This window comes from Puma concolor, chromosome E4, assembly GCF_028749965.1.
Source record: "Puma concolor isolate L17-30 chromosome E4, mPumCon1.1.hap2, whole genome shotgun sequence".
NCBI classification, from domain to species: Eukaryota; Metazoa; Chordata; class Mammalia; order Carnivora; family Felidae; genus Puma; species Puma concolor.
In genome coordinates this window covers 42,695,247-42,715,240 of record NC_141683.1, presented here as the reverse complement: position 1 = coordinate 42,715,240, position 19,994 = coordinate 42,695,247, and the positions used below count along the sequence as shown (strand labels likewise).

The window sequence follows — 19,994 nt, the reverse complement described above, 5'->3', positions numbered from 1 at the left end:
ATTGGGTTGAGTACACATGAGAGCTGAGGAAATGATGGCCACAAATATCGATCAATAATAAAAGCAATCATAGTTACATTTGAATGCCTACTATCACATATCATTTTGAGTATTTTAAACACACTACTTTAACTTTAATTTTATGAAACACAGAGCTTTAACTCCTTAATGTAAATGTGATTCTCATTTTACCACTGAGATCTGAAACTCAGGTTACTAAAGTATCCCACCCAAGTTTTGTACATTCTATAATCCATGCTTGAGAAAAAGACACACAGCCTGCTATTTCAAATGAAACCTTATTTTCTAAGATTTACTTCCAATTTTGGCAACTCAATTTTCTGATATTCTTTTATTTCTAAAACTTTACTACCATTAGATTTTTATAATTTTTTTTTTTAATTTTTCAACGTTTATTTATTTTTGGGACAGAGAGAGACAGAGCATGAACAGGGGAGGGGCAGAGAGAGAGGGAGACACAGAATCGGAAACAGGCTCCAGGCTCTGAGCCATCAGCCCAGAGCCCGACGCGGGGCTCGAACTCACGGACCGCGAGATCGTGACCTGGCTGAAGTCGGACGCCAACCGACTGCGCCACCCAGGCGCCCCTACTACCATTAGATTTTTATATCAAGTGAGGGACCTAGCCTCTGAGATGATTCTTCCAAAGATGAATCTTCCAAAGGATTCTTTCCTCCTGGTAGTAATGTTCTTGTGCAACCCCTCCCATACAGAATACAGCTGACCTATATAAACAATAGAATATTGCATAAATGACAGAATACTGTTTCCAGGGCTAAGTCATAAAAGACTCTGTGTTTTTCATTTTACTCTCTCTTGGATTATCTACTCTGAGGGAAGCCAGACTTTAAAAAAAAAAAAAAAAGGCAGCCCTATGGTGAGTTCTGAATGGTAAAGAACTGAGGCCTTCTGAAAAAAAGCCCAAATTTGCAAATCACCAGAGTGAGCTATCCTAGAATTGGATCCCCCAGCCCCAATCCAGCCTTGAGATAACTGCAACCCCAGCTGACATCTTGACTGCAACTTCACACAATACCCTGAGCTAGAACAACCCAGTTAAGCTGCTTCCAAACTCCTGACACACATGAGATAAATGTTTATTATTGTTTTAAGCTACTAAGTTTTGGGCTATATAGATAATTAATACATGAGGTAGATTCGAAAAACATTTTTATATCACAGAATGTACATGTTATTAGATCATAACCAACATCTTCTGCTCATCTTGATCAAAGTAGCTAAGATGCTTATCCCTATACATATACCAAATAATGGAAAGAAAACTTATGACAATTTTAAGCAAGTGATTTATTTAGCAATAATAAGCAAAATTGCATTCCCATATATCAAAGCCACCAACACTGTAATTTAACTCACACTGAATGCCCTTGAGAAGGCATACAGCCACACTTTTAACCTGAAGCAGGTCTGACAGAATAAATCAGCATCTTCCTTGTCTAAGGATGCTATTCTGACGATAAAATAAAGCTGATAACAAATGCTCTCTTCTAACTAATTAAATCTATATGTCTCATTCTTACATTTATTGTGGTAACAGCTGTAAATTCTGAGGGCAGAGAGCAACCTCACCTCAATTTTTATAGGCCACAGCATCTAGCACAGTACAAATTTAAAATATACTGGTAAACTTCACAGACTTTGAACACAAAACATAAATGTCCGAATCAGCACATCAGTTAATTTTTTTAAGTGTTAGCTATTATTTTTATTGAGCTTTTATAGCAGTTCTAGTTTCATGAACTATCAAAATGCAAAGTCCTTCCTTAGTTTTCTCAATTTTCATTATCTTTTATCTCTACACAAAATTCAAACCATTTTTATTTACTAGACACAAGAAAAGTTCTTAATGCTTTTGGCTTCCAGCTCTCTTTAACATGTAAGTTTTATACAGGTTGGTAAAACATGTTAGATTTCTGCCCAAAAATAATAGTTATCACAACATAAAATTCTCACGTTTGCTCTTAGTAACAGTTTGCCAGTTTAACTGAACAAAAACAAAAAGGAATCCAAAAGCTCTGCAATATTGCAATATTGTTTCCAATGTCTATAAAAATTATAAACATGGTTTCTTTCTTTTTCTTTTTTTTAAGTAATCTCTACACCCAATGTGGGGCTTGAACTCAAAACCCCAAGATCAAGGGTAGCATGTTCTTCTAAGTGAGCCAGCTAGGTGCCCCCAAAATGGTTTCTAATCTATGGGTCTCAGACCACTTCACAGGTTCAATTTCAGTACCACAAAACCTTAATAAATTGGGTATTCTCTGGAGGCTGAATAACATTTCCCACAAAAAAAAAAATACTACTAATCAAAATACATTTGTACTTAATAAAATACTACCATATTTCATTGAGTCTAAGACATCATCAATTGTTAAAACACACCATTATTTTATGAATCATTAAGAAAGAAAAGCATTACCAATTAAACTATGACATCTGTAAGATGAATCCCAATTTCAAAGGTGTTGGATAGTGGAACAAGGGAGTGTGCATCCTAGAATCTATGAAACACAGTAATTCATTTTGTCAAAAGGTAGTTTCTCAAGCAATGAATTCTTTTTTATTTTTAAGTTTATTTATTTATTTTGAGAGAGAAGGAGAGAGAGGGCAAGGGGGGCAGGGCACAAAAAGAGAGAGAGAGAATCCCAAGCTGGCTCCATGCTGTCAGCGCAGAGCCCCATGCAGGGTTCAATCTCACAAACCCTGAGATCATGACCTGACTGACAAGAGCCAGACACCTAACCAAGTGAGCCACCCAGGCACCCCATCAAGCAATGGATTCTACAAGTCCAGCTACCATCATTTGGTTTCCAAGAAATTTCATGACACTTACAGAGAGTCTTCTTAAATTAAGTACTAACACCCTAAAATGTCCATTGAATAAATGAGTAAAAGTTACTTCAGTGGCTTATTTTTAATAATGATAGAAATTAACAGCTATACTTTACTGAAGAGTATCTTCTATAGATCAGGCTCTTGCTGGTACTTTCATATATTATTACATATAATTCTCACAATAACCTTGAAAGGTAGGTACTATCCTCATATCACACACAAGAAAACTGAGGTTCAGAGAAAAAACTTTGTAAAGGCCTCAGAGACAATAAATGAGGGAAATGCAATTAAGCCAAAAATTTAGATAAAATTAAAGCTACTTTCTCTACTGTCTTCATATATGAACAGATCTCATAAATCCTCAAAGAACATTTTGCTTTATCCTACTTGGTCCTCAAAGTTATCTTCCTCGCTGTTAGTAGCCAAATTTCTTTTTTTTTTAACATTAATTATAATTTATTGTCAAATTGGTTTCCATACAACACCCAGTGCTCATCACAACAGGTGCCCTCCTCAATGCCCATCACCTACTTTCCCCTCTTCCCCACCCTCGCATCAATCCTGTTTGTTCTCGGTATTTAAGAGTCTCTTATGGTTTTCCTCCCTCCCTCTCTGTAACTTTTTCCCCCTTCCTCTCCCCCACGGTCTTCTGTTAAGTTTCTCAGGATCCACATACGAGTGAAAACATATGGTATGTCTTTCTCTGACTGACTTACTTCACTTAGCATAATACCCTCCAGTTAAGTCTACATTGCTACAAATGGCCAAATTTCATTCTTTCTCATTGCCAAGTAGTATTCTATTGTATATATCAACCACATCTTCTTTACCTATTTGTCAGCTGATGGACATTTAGGCTCTTTCCATAATTTAGTAGCCAAATTTCTCAAATGGTAAGTACATACATGTTGTCTCAATGACTTTAACCTCTTAAAACCTGGAAGATAGTTTGCAAAACACAATTTATGTTCAGAATCCACCAATAAGCTCCTTTTGTCACATCCAAAGCCTATTCTTTTTCTTTTTTAATGTTTATTTATTTTTGAGAGAGGAAGAGAGCAGGGGAGGGGCAGATAGAGAGGGAGATAGAATCTGAAGCAGGCTCCAGGCTCTGAGCTGTCAGCACAGAGCCTGACGCAGGGCTCAAACTCTTGAACTACAAGATCCTGACCTGAGCAGAAGTCGGGCACTTTAAGTGACTCAGCCACCCAGGCGCCCCTCCAAGGCCTATTCTTAATTCTCATTCTTACTGACCTGTCCACAGAGCATATCACTGCTAATAACCCATTTATCTCTATATCTCCAGTCTTGTAACAACGTATTTTCCAAGACTTCCTCCGTTTGCATCTTTACTTTTTTGCCTTACATACTTTCCCTTAGTGAATTCTTTAATTACTATCTCAATTATAATAATCTTATCTCTTAATACCATTTTTCAAATCCTAGCTCCTTCTCTACACACAGACATCTCACACATGAAATCAGCATATTTAAGATATAATTTCATGAGTTTACCATTCCCAAAGGTAGCTATCCTCTACCAGTTTCCCTAGGTTTAAAACTTTATATTGAATTCTTCCCTCCTTCACTCCTTATAAAATGAATATTGAGGCACCTACACAATAAATCACTGTGCTAAGCACTAAAAAGTGATGCATTAAAAAATGTTTAATAGTATTACTTTATGCCTACCAATGATATTTTTATTTAATTTCAAATATTAATGATAACAAAATGATCCAACTACTAAAATATTGTGTATGTTTGCAAATTTCACCATTTGGAAGGAGGTTGTTACTTTAATGGGATATTCTGTGTTTAGCATGGCAGGTTCACAAAATATGCATTAAATTATTATTAATAATCACTGATATCATTAAAAATTTTAAATCATTGTAATTAAAGCTGGTTAAATAATGGTTTATTAATAAGTGTTCCTTACATAAAACCCACCATGTTAAATAATAGTCTCTAAAATGAAACAAAGGTTAAAGGAGAATTTCAAAATACTGCATTTGATCATTTCTTTCCCTAAAATATTTTTTCTCTCTAATACTGTATGTTTATTCTTATTTATTTTTTTTTCCAACGTTTTTATTTATTTTTGGGACAGAGAGAGACAGAGCATGAACGGGGGAGGGGCAGAGAGAGAGGGAGACACAGAATCGGAAACAGGCTCCAGGCTCCGAGCCATCAGCCCAGAGCCTGATGCGGGGCTCGAACTCACGGACCGCGAGATCGTGACCTGGCTGAAGTCGGACGCCCAACCGACTGCGCCACCCAGGCGCCCCTAATACTGTATGTTTATAAATCAATTCTACTAAGGCTTCATAACAAAAGAGTGAAAGAAAAAAAGTTACCAGCTTTCTTCCCAGTTTTCCTTCTATCCCGAAAACTAGAGAAACTGTCAAAAATGTTTAAATTAATCTTTTTATCTCAGCAATAACCATCAACAAGTAACAACAAAAACTTTGTGTTCTGTGAAATATCAGGCTTTTTTAAAAAGGTAAACTTCTTTCATCTTCCATTTATCCAATAAATGAATGAGCAATATCTAAGTTGTTTTTTCCCAGTTAGAGTTTCACTGATTCCCTTCCCCAAGTTGTCTCAAGAATAAATAAATTAGAGGGCACTTGGATGGCCCAGTCGGTTGAGTGACCCGCTCTTGATTTCAGCTCAGGTCATGATCTCATCGTTGTGAGATTGAACCCCAGGTGGGACTCTGCACTGGACATGGAGCCTGCTTAAGATTCTTTCTCTCCCTCTGCCCCCCCCCCCCACAAATACATACATACATACATACATACATACATAAATAAATAAATAAATATTAAAAGAATAAAATCAACTAGGAACCTGCTCAACTGTTAGTTTCAAACCACTAGAGATAGATATGTAATAATGGCTAATATACATACAACACTTACTATACGTAGTATTATTACTTACCACACATATGTACTAAGTGCTTTCCAATTATTAATTCAGTTAATTTCATATGATCCTCTAAAGTAGGCACTATTATCATGTCCAATTTAAGGATGAGAATACTGTAACACGGAAAGGCTAAATGACTTGCCCAAGTTCACAGGGTTATTATAATAACTTCAATTTCAGTGGTCTCTAAAGCAATGTACTTTCTAATTTCTCCATCTATCAAGAACAGAACTGTTCAAAGTCCATGATACTGACCAAACAAATTCTAGAGAAAACATTTTGCATCCCTCTCTAGCAAATATCTAATGGCAGTATAATTTGAAGTACTTATATTTCAAAACTCCTATTTCAAACAAATATATTCAACTCAAAAAGAAAGGTTTATAAAAAGATGTATGAAATCTGTGATTAGAAGTGGTAACTAACCTGCTTATCAACACTTTTGTTATCTACTATTATAAAAACATTTGAAAAACAATAGAAAGATATATCTCAATATATCTCACTGATCACATTTGAGTTTATTACCTAAAACTAAAAAAAGAACTAAATCTGCATTCACTGACTAAACAAAAGAATAAGAAAACACTAAATTGATATCAAAGTAATTTATTTCTAGAGCTCTAGCCACATTCTGTGGGGACAAACATGAACTTTTCTTATTTTCTGCATTCATTCTTCAACCATGCTCTTATAAATTTCTTTCTCAACCTTTAATGACATCCCAGGTAGATCCCATGGCCTTTTGGTCACTTTCAGTTATTTAAAAAAGAAGTTGCTAGGGGCGCCTGGGTGTCTCATTCAGTTAGGCATCTGACTCTTGATTTCAGTTCAGGTCATGATCTTAGGGTCATGAGATCAAGCTTCATGCACAGAGCCCACTTAGAATTCTCTCTCTCCCTCTCTCTGCCCCTCCCACACTCGCTTACTCTCTCCCTTAAAAACAAAAATTAAAAAAATTAAAAAGTTGCTAAACATGGTAGACACTGCCAGATGCTTGATGTTGACAGGTATCTATTACTCTGCCTGACATATACACAGTAAGCATTAGGTAAAATTATATATCATTACTATCAAATTTTATCAAATCTAAGATGTAATATACACCATTAATAGTAATTAATAGTAATATACACCATTATTTTATGTGCTTATAAAAATGAAAAATGTATCTGCAAATTAACCTATAACACAACATTAATTATAAGACATATCCTGATTTTGGTATTAAAATATGGGAAAAATACACACTAAAATTGATTAATTAAGCTACTATTCAAGCCCTCAATATTTTCAGCTCTACTGTTTGGTTTTCCTGTCTTTGGTCTTATTCTCTCCAATACATCTTCCAAGATCTAAATTATACATTTCATTTTGCACTGATCCCTCTCCACTAACCTCTTCTTTAAAATCCTTGATGTTTCACACCTAGGAAGCGTTTAAACTCAGCAAGGTACTCATCCCTTCACCCCTTGATCCCTCCCAGTCCACCCTTCCAACCTCACTCCATTAGTTCTCCAACATATCCACTAAACCAGATTTCATTAATAGGCTTAGATACTTCCACCTATTTATGCCTTTGCCTAGTATTATTCTGTCTGCCTAGATTACCCCCCATGTGGAGCCTGCTTGAGATTCTCTCTCCCTTTCCCTCTGCCCCTCCCCTGCTCATGCTCTCTCTCAAAAATTAAAAAAAAAAATTAAATGTTTATACAGCAGTGATATGCCTCAGCAATGTACATTGGTGAGCAGGAAGCCAATATTCTTATCCCAGGCTCTCCTATCAGCTAGTTTCAAGACTCTGACCACATAATCTTGGCCTCTCTACCTCAATTTATTCATCTATAAAACAGAGAGGTTGAGAAGGTCTTTCTCAACTCTAAAACCAATTCTAGTATTAGAAATTAAATTTTCATTAAAAAACTGAAAAGAACTAAAAGTAGATATCCACTAAAAACTCCCAACAATTCACTCAAGCTATTTGGTTATACTTAAGAATACACATGTGAATTTCACCTCAACTAAAAAAAAAAAAAAATAGTCTATAACTTAAATAATGTCTAATTTACAAGTGAACAGGGAATTTATTTCAAAACCACATAAGTGTTCTTAGGTGGTTTTATTACTATATATAAAAAGGTTAAGGACCATTTTTAATATAAATATTAATATTTAACATTAATTCATTCATTAATTATTGATATAAATATCACAGATAACAGGAGTAATGGCTAAAATCAACAAAGCCATTTTCCAAGAAAACTTGAATTGGGCAAGCCCAGAGTGACAAATTTTAAGGCTCAGTTTATACAACATTAATACCATTGAGCTCTCTACAGGAGAAATAATTTTTATAACAAATATATAGCTCTTACTATGTGCCAGGCATTGTTCTAAGCACTTTCTATATTTTAACTCCTTTAATCCTCCCAAAGACCTAGAACTACTATTATTATCCCTATTTTACAGATGAGGAAACTGAAGCACAGAGTGGTTAAGTGACTTGCCTGAGGTCTCTCATCTAGTAAACTGTGGAGCTGGAACATGAGCTAGGCAGTATGGTTTAGAGTTTGTTCTCTACGCATTTTGAACATACTAGCATACAAGGCAAAATAATAAGCAATAAAGTGAATCAGGGTAATTGTGTTAACTCAGCCACTAACCAAGTCATGTAACCCTGAATCACTTAACCTCTCTAAACCTCATTTCCCATTAAGTAAAAAAGGGAATTGGGCTAAATAATCTCAGAAATTCCTTACGGGGATAATTAACATTCCATGATCTATCATCTAGAAGCCAAATGCCACAACGGCAGCATACAACAGCTATGCCCACTTTACCTTCCTCTTTTTACTCTTATTACTAATATCTTATCTTTTTCTTATGGCCTCATCTTCATAAGGTCCTCTATTTACCAGCTGCCTATCTAATAATAGTTACCCTGATAATCTTGAGGAAAATATAAATTAACTCTGGCCTCCAGACCACACTCTACTACCTCCAAAACGTGCAGACTGAGACCTAGGACTGAAAATAGACCAGCCATTACTTTAGCAGATGCTCAAGAATAGGTCAGACCACATCAAACTCTATATATGTATAAATAAAGGAACTTATTTATTTTTCCAAAGGTAGTAATAAGAATTAAAAGAAGGTTATCCACAATTAGCAGTATCAACATAATCAATTACTCAATGGCTCTAAGACTCAATTTCCCCAATCTATAAACAGAGCTGACAACCTACCTTAACGGCTTGCTAATAAAGAGAAAATGTTTTTAAAGTACTTAACAGGGGCGCCTGGATGGCGCAGTCGGTTAAGCATCCGACTTCAGCCAGGTCACAATCTCCTGGTCCGGGAGTTCGAGCCCCGCGTCGGGCTCTCGGCTCAGAGCCTGGAGCCTGTTTCCGATTCTGTGTCTCCCTCTCTCTCTGCCCCTCCCCCATTCATGCTCTGTCTCTCTCTGTCCCAAAAATAAATAAATAAACGTTAATTAAAAAAAATAAATAAATAAATAAAGTACTTAACATAGTGCCTAATACAGTAAGCACTCAAAAAATAACATCTGTTGTTACTTACAATTCCTGTATAAAAGCAAGAGCTCTAGGAGGGCCTGAGTGCCTCGGTCAGTTGAGTGTCCCACTCTTGATTTCGGCTCAGGACGTGATGCAAGGGTCATGGGATCAGGCCCTGTGTCAGGCTCCACCACGCTTAAAATTTTCTTTCTCTCTCTCCCTTAGCCCCTCTCCCTCTCTCTTTCTCTCTCTCTCTCAAATAAAATTTTTTTAAAAAGCAAGAGTTCTAATGTATGACAGATTCAATTTCAAATCCTACTCGGTCTGCTACTTGCTAGGTATGTAGCCATGAACAAATGATTAATCTAAAATAAAAATAATAAATCATCTACCTTGCAAAATTGTGAAGATTAAATGAGATTATTCTATGTAAAGCAGCTGACACTGGGTTCCTAACTGCTCGATAAATGTCAATTCCATTCTCCTTAATGACAAGCAGACCACATATCAACTAATTCAATTCAAAGAAAAGAGAACGGAATTGGGAATCCCCAAGAAGCCAACTTTTTCCCCCCTTACATCCTTTGCAGTGGGGGAAATACCTGAGAATTCTCATCCAAGAGATTCCCTATTCCCCTACGTGCTTCCTAAAACTGGAGAACTTTTTCTCAGGCCATCTTTGAACCTTCTGAAAGGAGTCCTGTGTTCTAAGGCAGTAACTCTCAGAAACCCTTTCAGGGAGGGGTGCCTGGCTGGCTCATTCAGAAGACCACGCAACTCTTGCCTTGGGGTCATGAGTTTGAGCCCCATTATTAGGTGTAGAGATTGCTTAAGTAAATAAACTCAGAAAAAATTAAAAAAAAAAAGGGGGGGGTGCCTGGGTGGCTCCATCAGTTAAGCGTCCAACTTTTGATTTCAGCTCAGGTCATGATCTCACACTGGTAAGATCAGCTCCGCACTGGGCGTGGAGCCTGCTTCAGATTCTCTCTCTCCCTCTCCCACGCCCTTCCCCTGCTCGTATGCTTGCACACATGCATGCTCTCTCTCTAAAAAGAAAAAAAGAAAAGAAAAAAAAAAAGCAAAGAGAAAGAAAATGAGGAAGAAAGAGAGAGAAAGAAATAAAGGAAGGAAGGAAGGAAGGAAGGAAGGAAGGAAGGAAAGAAGGAAGGAACGAACCCTTTCAGGGAGCTCAAAAGATCCAAATTCTTTTTTTAATAACACTACAAAACTTCACTTGTTTTTTTCATTCTCATTCTTTCACAAGTAAACAGTGGAGTTTTCCAGAGGCTGCATGAAGTGTGATAACATGTCTCTAGTAGAAGGTGTGCTTGTTACACTCCTGTGTTTTAAGCATTTCTCAGTTTTAATTTGTAATACAACATGTATCAGTAGACACTAGAATCCTCAATAATTTTTAGGAGTTTCAAATGGTTCCAAGACCAAAAAGTTTAAGAACCACTGCTCTAAGGTACAGAAAAAGCCTACAAAGCACATGCATTACTCTGTGAATTACAACTTGACCAATTCAGCCTAAGTAAGTCACACAGTCATCTAAAAACGTCCCACTTTACTGAATGATTACATTACAGCCCTTCAATTTTCAAAACAATCTCTTGTTCTCTCATCATTTATGAACAGACAGAACTATGTCTAAGGACTTATATCTCCACATTCCTAGTCCTCAGTCTTTGTAAATACTGCAGGTCACCCTCAATGAATAATTTGCTTATTTAACATATTGCTTAATTAACATATTTGCTTAATTAACATATTGTCCTCTTGTTACAGACTATGAAGTTGTAAGTTATGCTTACAGCAGGTTAATTATACTTTCCCCTGACCTCTAATAAATGAACAACTTTTTAAGAATTTTCTGATCAGCCCCTATAGACACCATACCTGCATGATGATGGGAATGGGTAACTAAATCTGTTCCTAGAAACAAATTAGATGGAAAGGTATTTGAACAAAAAAAGTTCAAAAGTTCAAAAAGCTAAGGAGAAAGTCTCTTAGTCATTTACAAGTGACCCAAATTTATAACAATGTTCCAAGTCCTCAATCTGCAATCTTTCCTTTCTATACCATTTTTAATTCTGAAACACTGCGCTGACTGAAATACAAAGCCAAAACCAGAGGTGCCTGGGTGGTTCAGTTAAGCATCTGACTTTATCTAGGTCATAATCACGTGGTCCCTGAGTTCAAGCTCCACATCAGGCTCTGTGCTGTCATGACAGCACAGAGACTGGAGCCTACTTCAGAGTCTGTGTCTCCCTCTCTCTCTGTACCCCCCCCCCCCCCGCCATTTGCTCACATGCGCACGTGCCCTCTCTCAAAAAAAAATAAACATTTAAAAATGAAACAAAAACAAAAAATACTATTGTTTTTTCTATTTTTTTTTTTTTTTTAATATTTATCTACTGGGGGAGGGGGGGAGGTGCAGAGAGAGAGGCAGAAAGAGAAACCCAAGCAGGCTCCACACTGCCAGCACAGAGCCTAACTTGGAGCTCGATCTCATGAACTGTCAGATTGTGACCTAAGCCAAAATCAAGAGGGAGATGTTTAACAACAGAGCCACACAGGCACCCCATCTTTTCTATTTTTAAGATAATGAAAGAGCTTGAGTTTCAGGACAAATCTATCAGCCTACAGCAAATAGTAGAACCCCTATAAACAGCTGTTGGAATGAATGGATAATTTAAGGCATTTGTTCATGAGCTTTGTCTACTTGGCTTCCTTCAGCATTTACTAGGTAAAAGGAATACGTGAAAAGGCAAATACAACTGGGTAAGAACCCTAGTGAATTTTGACACTGCTCTCAATTGCAAAGACTAGTTCAATACCAGGCAATCCACAAACCAGCTTTGGTTAAGCTGCACAACTTGAACAAAGTCTTCCAAACCTTTTTTAAATATCATATCACTATCAAAAACAAAAACAATAGCTTACTATGTACCTCCTCCAGTATATGTATATTTATTGATAAATTATATCCTTCTACAACTGTGTACATAATAAAACAGAATTTTTTAAACAGTTTCTTTAAAAAAAAATTTTTTTTTTAATATTCATTTATTTTTGAGAGAAAGAGAGACAGTGTGAGCAAGGGAGGGGCAGAGAGAGAGGGAGACACAGAATCTGAAACAGGCTCCAGGCTCTGAGCTGTCAGCAAAGAGTCTGACACAGGGCTCAATCTCGGGAATGGCAAGATCATGACCTGAGCCGAAGGCAGACACTCAATCCACCGAGCCACCCAGGTGCCCCTAAATAGTTTCTAAAAGATGAGACAATGATAAACAATTTTTATCTTTCATTCATAAATAGTACAAAAATATTTTCAACCTAAGAGATTATCAATAGCAATACTTTTAGAAAACAACATACCTGAAAAGCTTCATTATTTTTAAAAATCTAAGCTTAACATTTTGTGATATAGTATTTCAAAGGTCTAGCTTAAACTTCAGGAATTAGTTGATTATGAAACTTAATTATAATGGTTATAAATTGAAAAACAAACCACAAAGGCTCAATATTCTTAACAAATAATATATGTTTATGGTGAAGTTCACTATGGAAGACAGTGAACTTACTTCAGGTGTGCCTGTGTGGCTCAGCCGATCAAGTGTTGGACTCTTGGTTTCAGCTCAGGTCATGATCTCAGAGTTTGTGAGATTGAGCCCTGAGTCAGGCCCTGGACTGATAGTGTGGAGCCTGCTTGGGATTCTCTTTCTCTCCCTCTCTCTCTGTCCTTCCTGCGCTCTCTCTCTCTAAATAAAGTTTTGAAAAAAAATCTTATTTCAAAGAATTATCCTAATTATTTTGAATTGGGGGGGGGGGAAACTTCTTGTCAGATCTATTAGAAGTATGATTGTTTTTGTCTGTAATTTGGCTTACCAAAAGCTAGTACTAGAAGTAGAATTGTCAGCTCTGCCACTTTTTTGTTCACATGTGCTTGCTTTAGTGGTATTACTGTTGAGGTTCTTTACGGAAGTCTTTTTTTTTTTCGAGTTTATTTATTAACTTTGAGAGAGAGAGAGAGAGCGCGCGCGCAAGTAAGGTAGGGGCAGAAAGAAGAGGAAGAAAGAGGATCCCAAGCAGGCTCCAGGCTCTCAGCACAGAGCCAGATGTGGAGCTTAAACTCATGAACCATGAGATCACGATCTGAGCCAAAATCAAGAGTCAGAGGCTTAACCAACTGAGCTACCCAGGCACCCCTACAGGAGTCTTTTTAAGTCCTATCCATTTTATAAGAGTTAGTTTAGTCGAAACTAGGTAACACCTGTAAATTCTACATAACCATAAACTAGAATAATTGCTATTTGCTTAAAGTGAACACACAAGTAAGAAACCTATTAGCAATCCTTCTCTTTTTCTCAGAACACCTCCTAACAAGGCCATCAAACTCACCCATTTATTAAATATTAGTAAAATTTTGTCTTATGCATAAAAATGAATATAACTAACAGTTCTAATATTATCTTCTCTTACTCAATGGGAGTTTTGGGTACTCTCCTTTGGGGGCCATGGCACGAATATACTTAAAACCCCTAGCCAGCACAACTCAATCAGTCTCTCAAATGCTTTCCAGATTAGGACTGGATTTGAAGCCAGGACTAACTTTCCATGGTCACCCCAGGTCAAATAAGATTCTTAGGTTCTTATGATCTGGGCCTTCATCCAAAAGCTGATCCAAAACCAACCTTGAGGGATGGATGGACAAGTATAATCTTTCCAGGATACTCATCCTAACACACTTTATTATACAAATATAATAAAGAATAGTAATAGGTTCCTCTCTTATACAACATTCATTCACTCATTTAAGAAACATTGGTAAATGCCAGGCATCTTATGGACACAATCATTTACAAGTGTTATCTTAAATACGCTATACCATACTTTCATTTGCAGAAGTGCCCGAAAGAAAAAGTGGTTTGTGCCCCATCGGGTGGCCAAACTGGAAATTTCAAACAAGTTCTAGCAAGACAAGTTAACCCTAACTAATCAACATAATACCTTTGGGAAATTGAAGCCGCAACACAAGTGTTCTCATGGGATAGTTCTATAAATGAAAATCACAATAATGTCAGGGCAATGTTTTCTTACAATTGAAGATAGGGATGTACAGTTTATGCAGAATCTTTCCTTTTCCAAATCCTGCAAAAAAATTAATCAATGACTATCCCTTTTATTTATTTAAGTTAAATAAAAGTTTCAGTGGGTCAGTTTTCCACTCCCAAATTAAAATCTCATCAAAATTTTCTGAAAGAACTTTAATAATAGTCCTAAATTTAAGTTCTATCTTCTTCATATATCAAATATAATTAAGCCATTTAAAAAAATAGAAATTTAAAGCTAGATGGGTCCTCAGAAAATATAGCCCTGCGAGTTTAGAAACCATTAAGACCAGTTCTCTCACCTTACAAAGAACCTAAAACCCAGAAAGAGGAAGTAATTTCATCAGGGTCACACATCTAGGGTGACCTGACTCCCAATGCTTACACATCTATGCTCAAGAGGCTAGCTATCTATATGTGATCCTAGACAGATGACTTAACCTCTCTGGACGTTTGTTTCTTTGTCTGAAAAAAAGAGGAAGTAGATAGTGTTCAAATTCCCCTGAAACTCTAAAATCCTGAAATTTAGATACCTCATTATTTTAGGAACCTATTCAACTCCAGTATACACTGAAAAAACCATTCCTGAGAAACCAAAGCAGCACAGGACCCTAGGGATGAAAACACAAGTCAGCAGCCGAAGGCACCAAATATATTTGCTTCTTTTGCTAATATTCTGTAAAATATTAACATGGTCATACTAGTCTATGTGGTTGAAACTGGTCTGTTAATTTTGATTAATCAATTACAGAGCTCTAAAATTGCAATCACTGATTCTAAATTTTTTTTAAAGTGCTCTTATAAAGATTTATTGATGTTCTATTTTCTATGGCAAGATTTACACTCAAATAGATTACTGGAAACAGGGATGGTCTCTGCTCATTTGTGTTTATTCTCTGTAAAAGCTATTCACAAGTGGATCAAACAGATTTTCTTTATATGGTTTCTTCTTATTGCTCTCTTTTATGCTTTATTATTCTGCCTACGAAGATTGAGTTTATGAACTCCACAATTTATTTCTGAATTAGAAATTCTAATAATTTTTAGGTTATTTATGAGTAATAACACTAATAACAATTTTAACATTCCAAAAAGCAAAAGCCATTAAAAGTTAAATCAAAAACTATGGGGGCGCCTGAGTGGCTCAGTTGATTAAGCGTCTGACTCTTGATCTTGACTCAGGTCATGATCTCACGGTTGTGAGTTCGAGCCCCACACTAGGCTCTGCGCTGGCAGCAGAGAGCCTGCCTGCGATCCTCTCTCTCTCTCTCTCTCTCTCATGCACATGCACCCTCTCTCTCTCAAAATAAATAAACTTTAAAAAAAAAAAAACAACCTATGAACAGGGTGCCTGAGTGGCTCAGTCAGTTGAGGGTCCCATTCTTGATTTTGGCTCAGGTCATGATCCAGCATCAGGCTCCGTGCTAAGAATGGAGATTTTCTAAGCTTAAGATTTTCTCTCTCTCTCCCTGTCCCTCTTCCTCTGCCCCCCTCCCCACTGGCACACTGTCTCTTAAACAAACAAAAACCTATGAATCACAATGGACCTTGAAAAGCTCTCTGGCCCTATATATTCTTATCTTATGGAAAAGGAAAGAGCCCTGGAAAGATAAAAAGATTGTCCCCAGGGTCTCATGGCTAACATATACAATAACTAGCATTTATTGTGTGGCCATGTATACACAATAATACACATAATTATAGACGTAAAACAAAATTTTCAGTTTCTATCTAATGCTCTGCTTATCTCAAATAAAACTTAATGTAGTGAAATGACATAAAAACCAAAGAAGCTCAACAGTTCATCATGGTCCACAGCACTAGAAAGCACCCTAGTCTAGACATCAGGGGTAATACCCTAAAATTTCACCACTAGTGCTTGAAAAACAAATTCACGTGTCTATTGCATGAACAGTGTTTCATGAGCATAATCTTCATATATCAGAAAGTACGTGTTGCTGCATTATAAGAAGATTCTTTTCTCCAGCAACAGCTAACATCTTTTAGGATGTCATTTTTCCCCAAAGTTTTTAAGTTGCCAAAATGCCCAGACTCTGAAAACTCTCATTTATGCCTCTTTAAATATTTTCAAAGGAACAGCACCAGCTCTTGAGAAACAATATAGCAACACAAATCCCAACCCTATAAAGAAATCTTTTTAATGGCTCCAATTCACAAAGAAAAGTGCCCCTTATTTAATTGTGCCTACCAAACAATGAGTTCATCTGGGACAGGAGTTAGGTAGTAGGGACTCTGCAGAATAGAATTTCAATTAGCCACAATAAATGAAAAATTTTTTAACACCTGTAATTGCCCCAGGAAAGATAATGCAGTCACACATGTGCTCAGGAATTCTGTCCCTCTGTAACCAACCTAGAGTAACCCAATTGGGGCTAGTGTCCAAAGGGAGTATATGAATGAGGAGTCCCAGAATTACTGTGGTCACTCCAGCCACAAAGCTGACATTACAAATCAAGAGGTAATTGCATTTTCAAACTAAATCTTATGTTTCCCCTTCCAGCCTCAGCTACTCCAAATTAATACAATTCTATGAAAGTGCTGTAATACTTAAAATTAATCACAGCATACAACTAGCCACTATTACTTTTGCCCAAATCGAGCATTCCATACATACTATATAACAAGTAGAAGATGTTGCTTCAGCATGCTTTTCCTATGCCTCTGTGAAGAACTGGCAGTGGTGCTGAAAATTACTACTACAAGATGAAAGACCAATGCCCTCCTTTCAATAAAAACCATCATCTGGACTCTAGCCAAGGTTTTAAAACTGACCGAGTGTTATTGGAAACAATAAATCAAAAACTCCACAGGCTGAAAAGCTAGTCCCTTATTTTATTCTTACAAAATGTAGCCACAAAACACTAAAGAAAATTAAGTGAAAGAAAGCATTAATAATTCTGGGTGTTTCATTTCTGGCAATAATCAAATACTGTATGTTACAAGGTGAATTTATTTTACAATCTTCAAGGTTCTGTTTACTTACACCTCTTTCCCTGTCTTCCCCAATTATTACAACTGCTTTATGAAAAATAAACTTGTGCAATTGCCTAAACATCCTATCACTGAACTTAAATAGACATAGACAACTAAAACATTTTAATTCATAAAATGTAGCTAACATATTTGAGTTCGTATTGATTTTATACTCTTTGTTCCTGCACATACATAGATGTGAATTCCTGGAGGTTACAGATAAGTCTTTCTTTCTCTATCCAGGAGCTGAATTGCCAGCTACTGAGAATAACCTATTGCAGTGCCTCAAAGCTCTTTAGGTATCTTGCCTTCTGAAAATATACATGGGTTCATTATCCTTACTCGTTCCTATATTAATGTAAGGTTCCTCATCAGTACCTACTGAATACCCTCCAAGCTGTTATCACAGCAGTTAGGGGGGAAGGGGGCCATGATATCTACAATACACAGGTATGTTTTAAAAGTACATTGTTTACAATACAGTACTTTTCTCCCTGGCTAACCAAATTTCAGAAAAGAAAACCTGAAAAATTTAATTATTCTCTTCTCTTCCCTTCTTCCTCTTCCTCCTTCACTCCATTCCAAAACAACAGGACAGTCAAAACCAGAGATGTGATTACTTTGTATACTTCATGCAATCAGTAAAAAGACCGTCACCGTCTTATTATCAAAACAGAATAGATGATTACAATACGTTTGCATAGAGTAACCACTGCATATGTGATATACATTTGAATCAAATTTCAACCCTGTTACAAAGCCTTTGTCAACAGTGGGCAAGTGGGGAAAAGCGGAAGGGCTCTGTGGAATGAAGAAAATCGCTAACGGGGCTTATCTCGGAAGAGGATTCCTTGGTGAGAGGTGAGCAGAGAGAAACAAAACCTAACCTTGGCGAGGGGGCGCTCGCCCAGGGTGGGGACGAGAGGTCAGAGTGAGTGGGGAGGAGGGGATTAGCGCGGAACCGCCGCGACCCCGGGCTGCCCTCCCACCACTACTCCCCCACCTGCGGCTCGCCCTCCCACCACTATTCCCCAGCCCCGGCGGAGCTGTGCCCTCCCTCCCGGCCCGCCGCCTGCATATCCGTTACCCCGGCGGCAGCGGGGCTGCGGGGGAGGGGAAGGTCAGCGGGGCCCAGAGCGGGGCAGCCGCGGCGGGGATGCCGCAGTGGCTCCCCGCGGCACCAGGTCAAAGTCCGCCCAGGCGCGGGGAGGCAGCAGGAGCGGAAGGCGGCAGCGGAGGTCTGCACTGGCGAGATGGTGGCCCCTCCGAGTCCTCCCACACCCCAGCTGCTGCCGGTACCTCATACTGGATGTACTGCTTCCTCCACTCGGGAGTGATGTGCGCGGAGAGGTGCTCGGCGAACTTCATCCTGCCGTTTCCCCCTCACTCCCACTCCGGTCCAGCAGTTACTGGCGGCGGCGGCGGCGGCAACAGCGACTCCGACTCCTCCCCACATGGGCCCCGGCGCGGCACGGCGCTGCGCTTCTCTCCTCCTCCGCCGCCGCCGAGGTCTCCTCAGAGCCGCCCTCCCGCCATCTTCCTCCTCCTCTCCATAGCCCCGCCCCGTCCCGCCCTCTAGACGTCATCGCCATGGTAACCGCCTACGCCGCACCAACGAAGAGGGAGGGATAGGGGGCGGGGTTTGGGGGGGACATTCCTCGAGGCTCCTCCCCTTCTGGGCCGGACGTGCTGGAGGCACCTCCCCTGACCTCTTCCGTCTGACTCCCGTTGGCCTTACAGCTGCTCTCTACCGCCTGCCTGGAAAGCGGTAGTTTTGTTATTGCAATTAATATTAACACGTAGAAAAAATAATTCACACAAGACGTTTGTATTTGCAAAGAATTGTGCAGTTTTTCATTTTAATATTTGTTCTTCATAAAACTCTTAAGGATGGATCAACATTAATCCAAATTGAGTGAGTAAAACAGGCTAAATAGTTAAGGACCAAATGTATTTAAAAGAACTGTATTTTACATGCTCTAGGTGCTCAATAAATGCTTGTTGAATTTAATTACGTCAGTGCCAAAAATTGCACGCTGCTTATGAATTGCAATGCAATTACCTAGTCCCAGGGCTACCAGAAAGGTCAATAACAACACCTGAACCCAAACCAGTACTGGGGAGGGATGTAGCCAGAGAAGAGTACTACCTGGACCTGTGACTTCCTGGGGATTCCGAGTGAGGTTGAGAGGAAAACCAATATTGGGAGGAAAGAGAATCCCCTAGGGGTACCGTGGCAACCCCACCCCCAGGAAGACCACAAATGAATCGGCATGGAGCCTGAACTGTCCTAAGGAAGCATGGAGAATATAACGCTCACAGAGTTTGGAGCTCCTTTTGAGTGTGGGAGTGCTTGTCCTAGAGGATCTGATTTGGGACAGAAACCAAAGATCTTCCCTGAGTGAAGAAGCCTTGGATAATAACAGCTAGCATTAATGAAGCACTCACTGTGTGCATTCCAAACACTGTTCTAAACCCCTTACATGTACTCTGCTGTCCTTTAATTCCCACGATTTTGATGAGACCCAAAGAGACCAGGGACTACTGTGACCAGGAC

At 38.4% G+C, this 19,994-nt stretch overlaps 1 protein-coding gene across 2 annotated transcripts in view; it reads right to left on the bottom strand.

Moving 5' to 3' along the window:
• The window catches only part of XPR1 (xenotropic and polytropic retrovirus receptor 1), a 219,836-nt gene extending 200,835 nt beyond the window's left edge, over window positions 1–19,001 (bottom strand). Inside the window, exon 1 of one of the 2 annotated variants that reach the window (XM_086693651.1) lies at window positions 18,737–19,001. In XM_086693651.1, coding sequence (XP_086549777.1) covers window positions 18,737–18,805 — 69 coding nt within the window. In that variant the 5' untranslated portion in view covers window positions 18,806–19,001. Of the gene's footprint in view, window positions 1–2,461; window positions 2,534–18,736 lie in introns of those variants that run through there. The other variant, XM_086693653.1, reaches the window with a different exon arrangement.
• Between the last annotated feature and the right edge of the window lie 993 nt (window positions 19,002–19,994).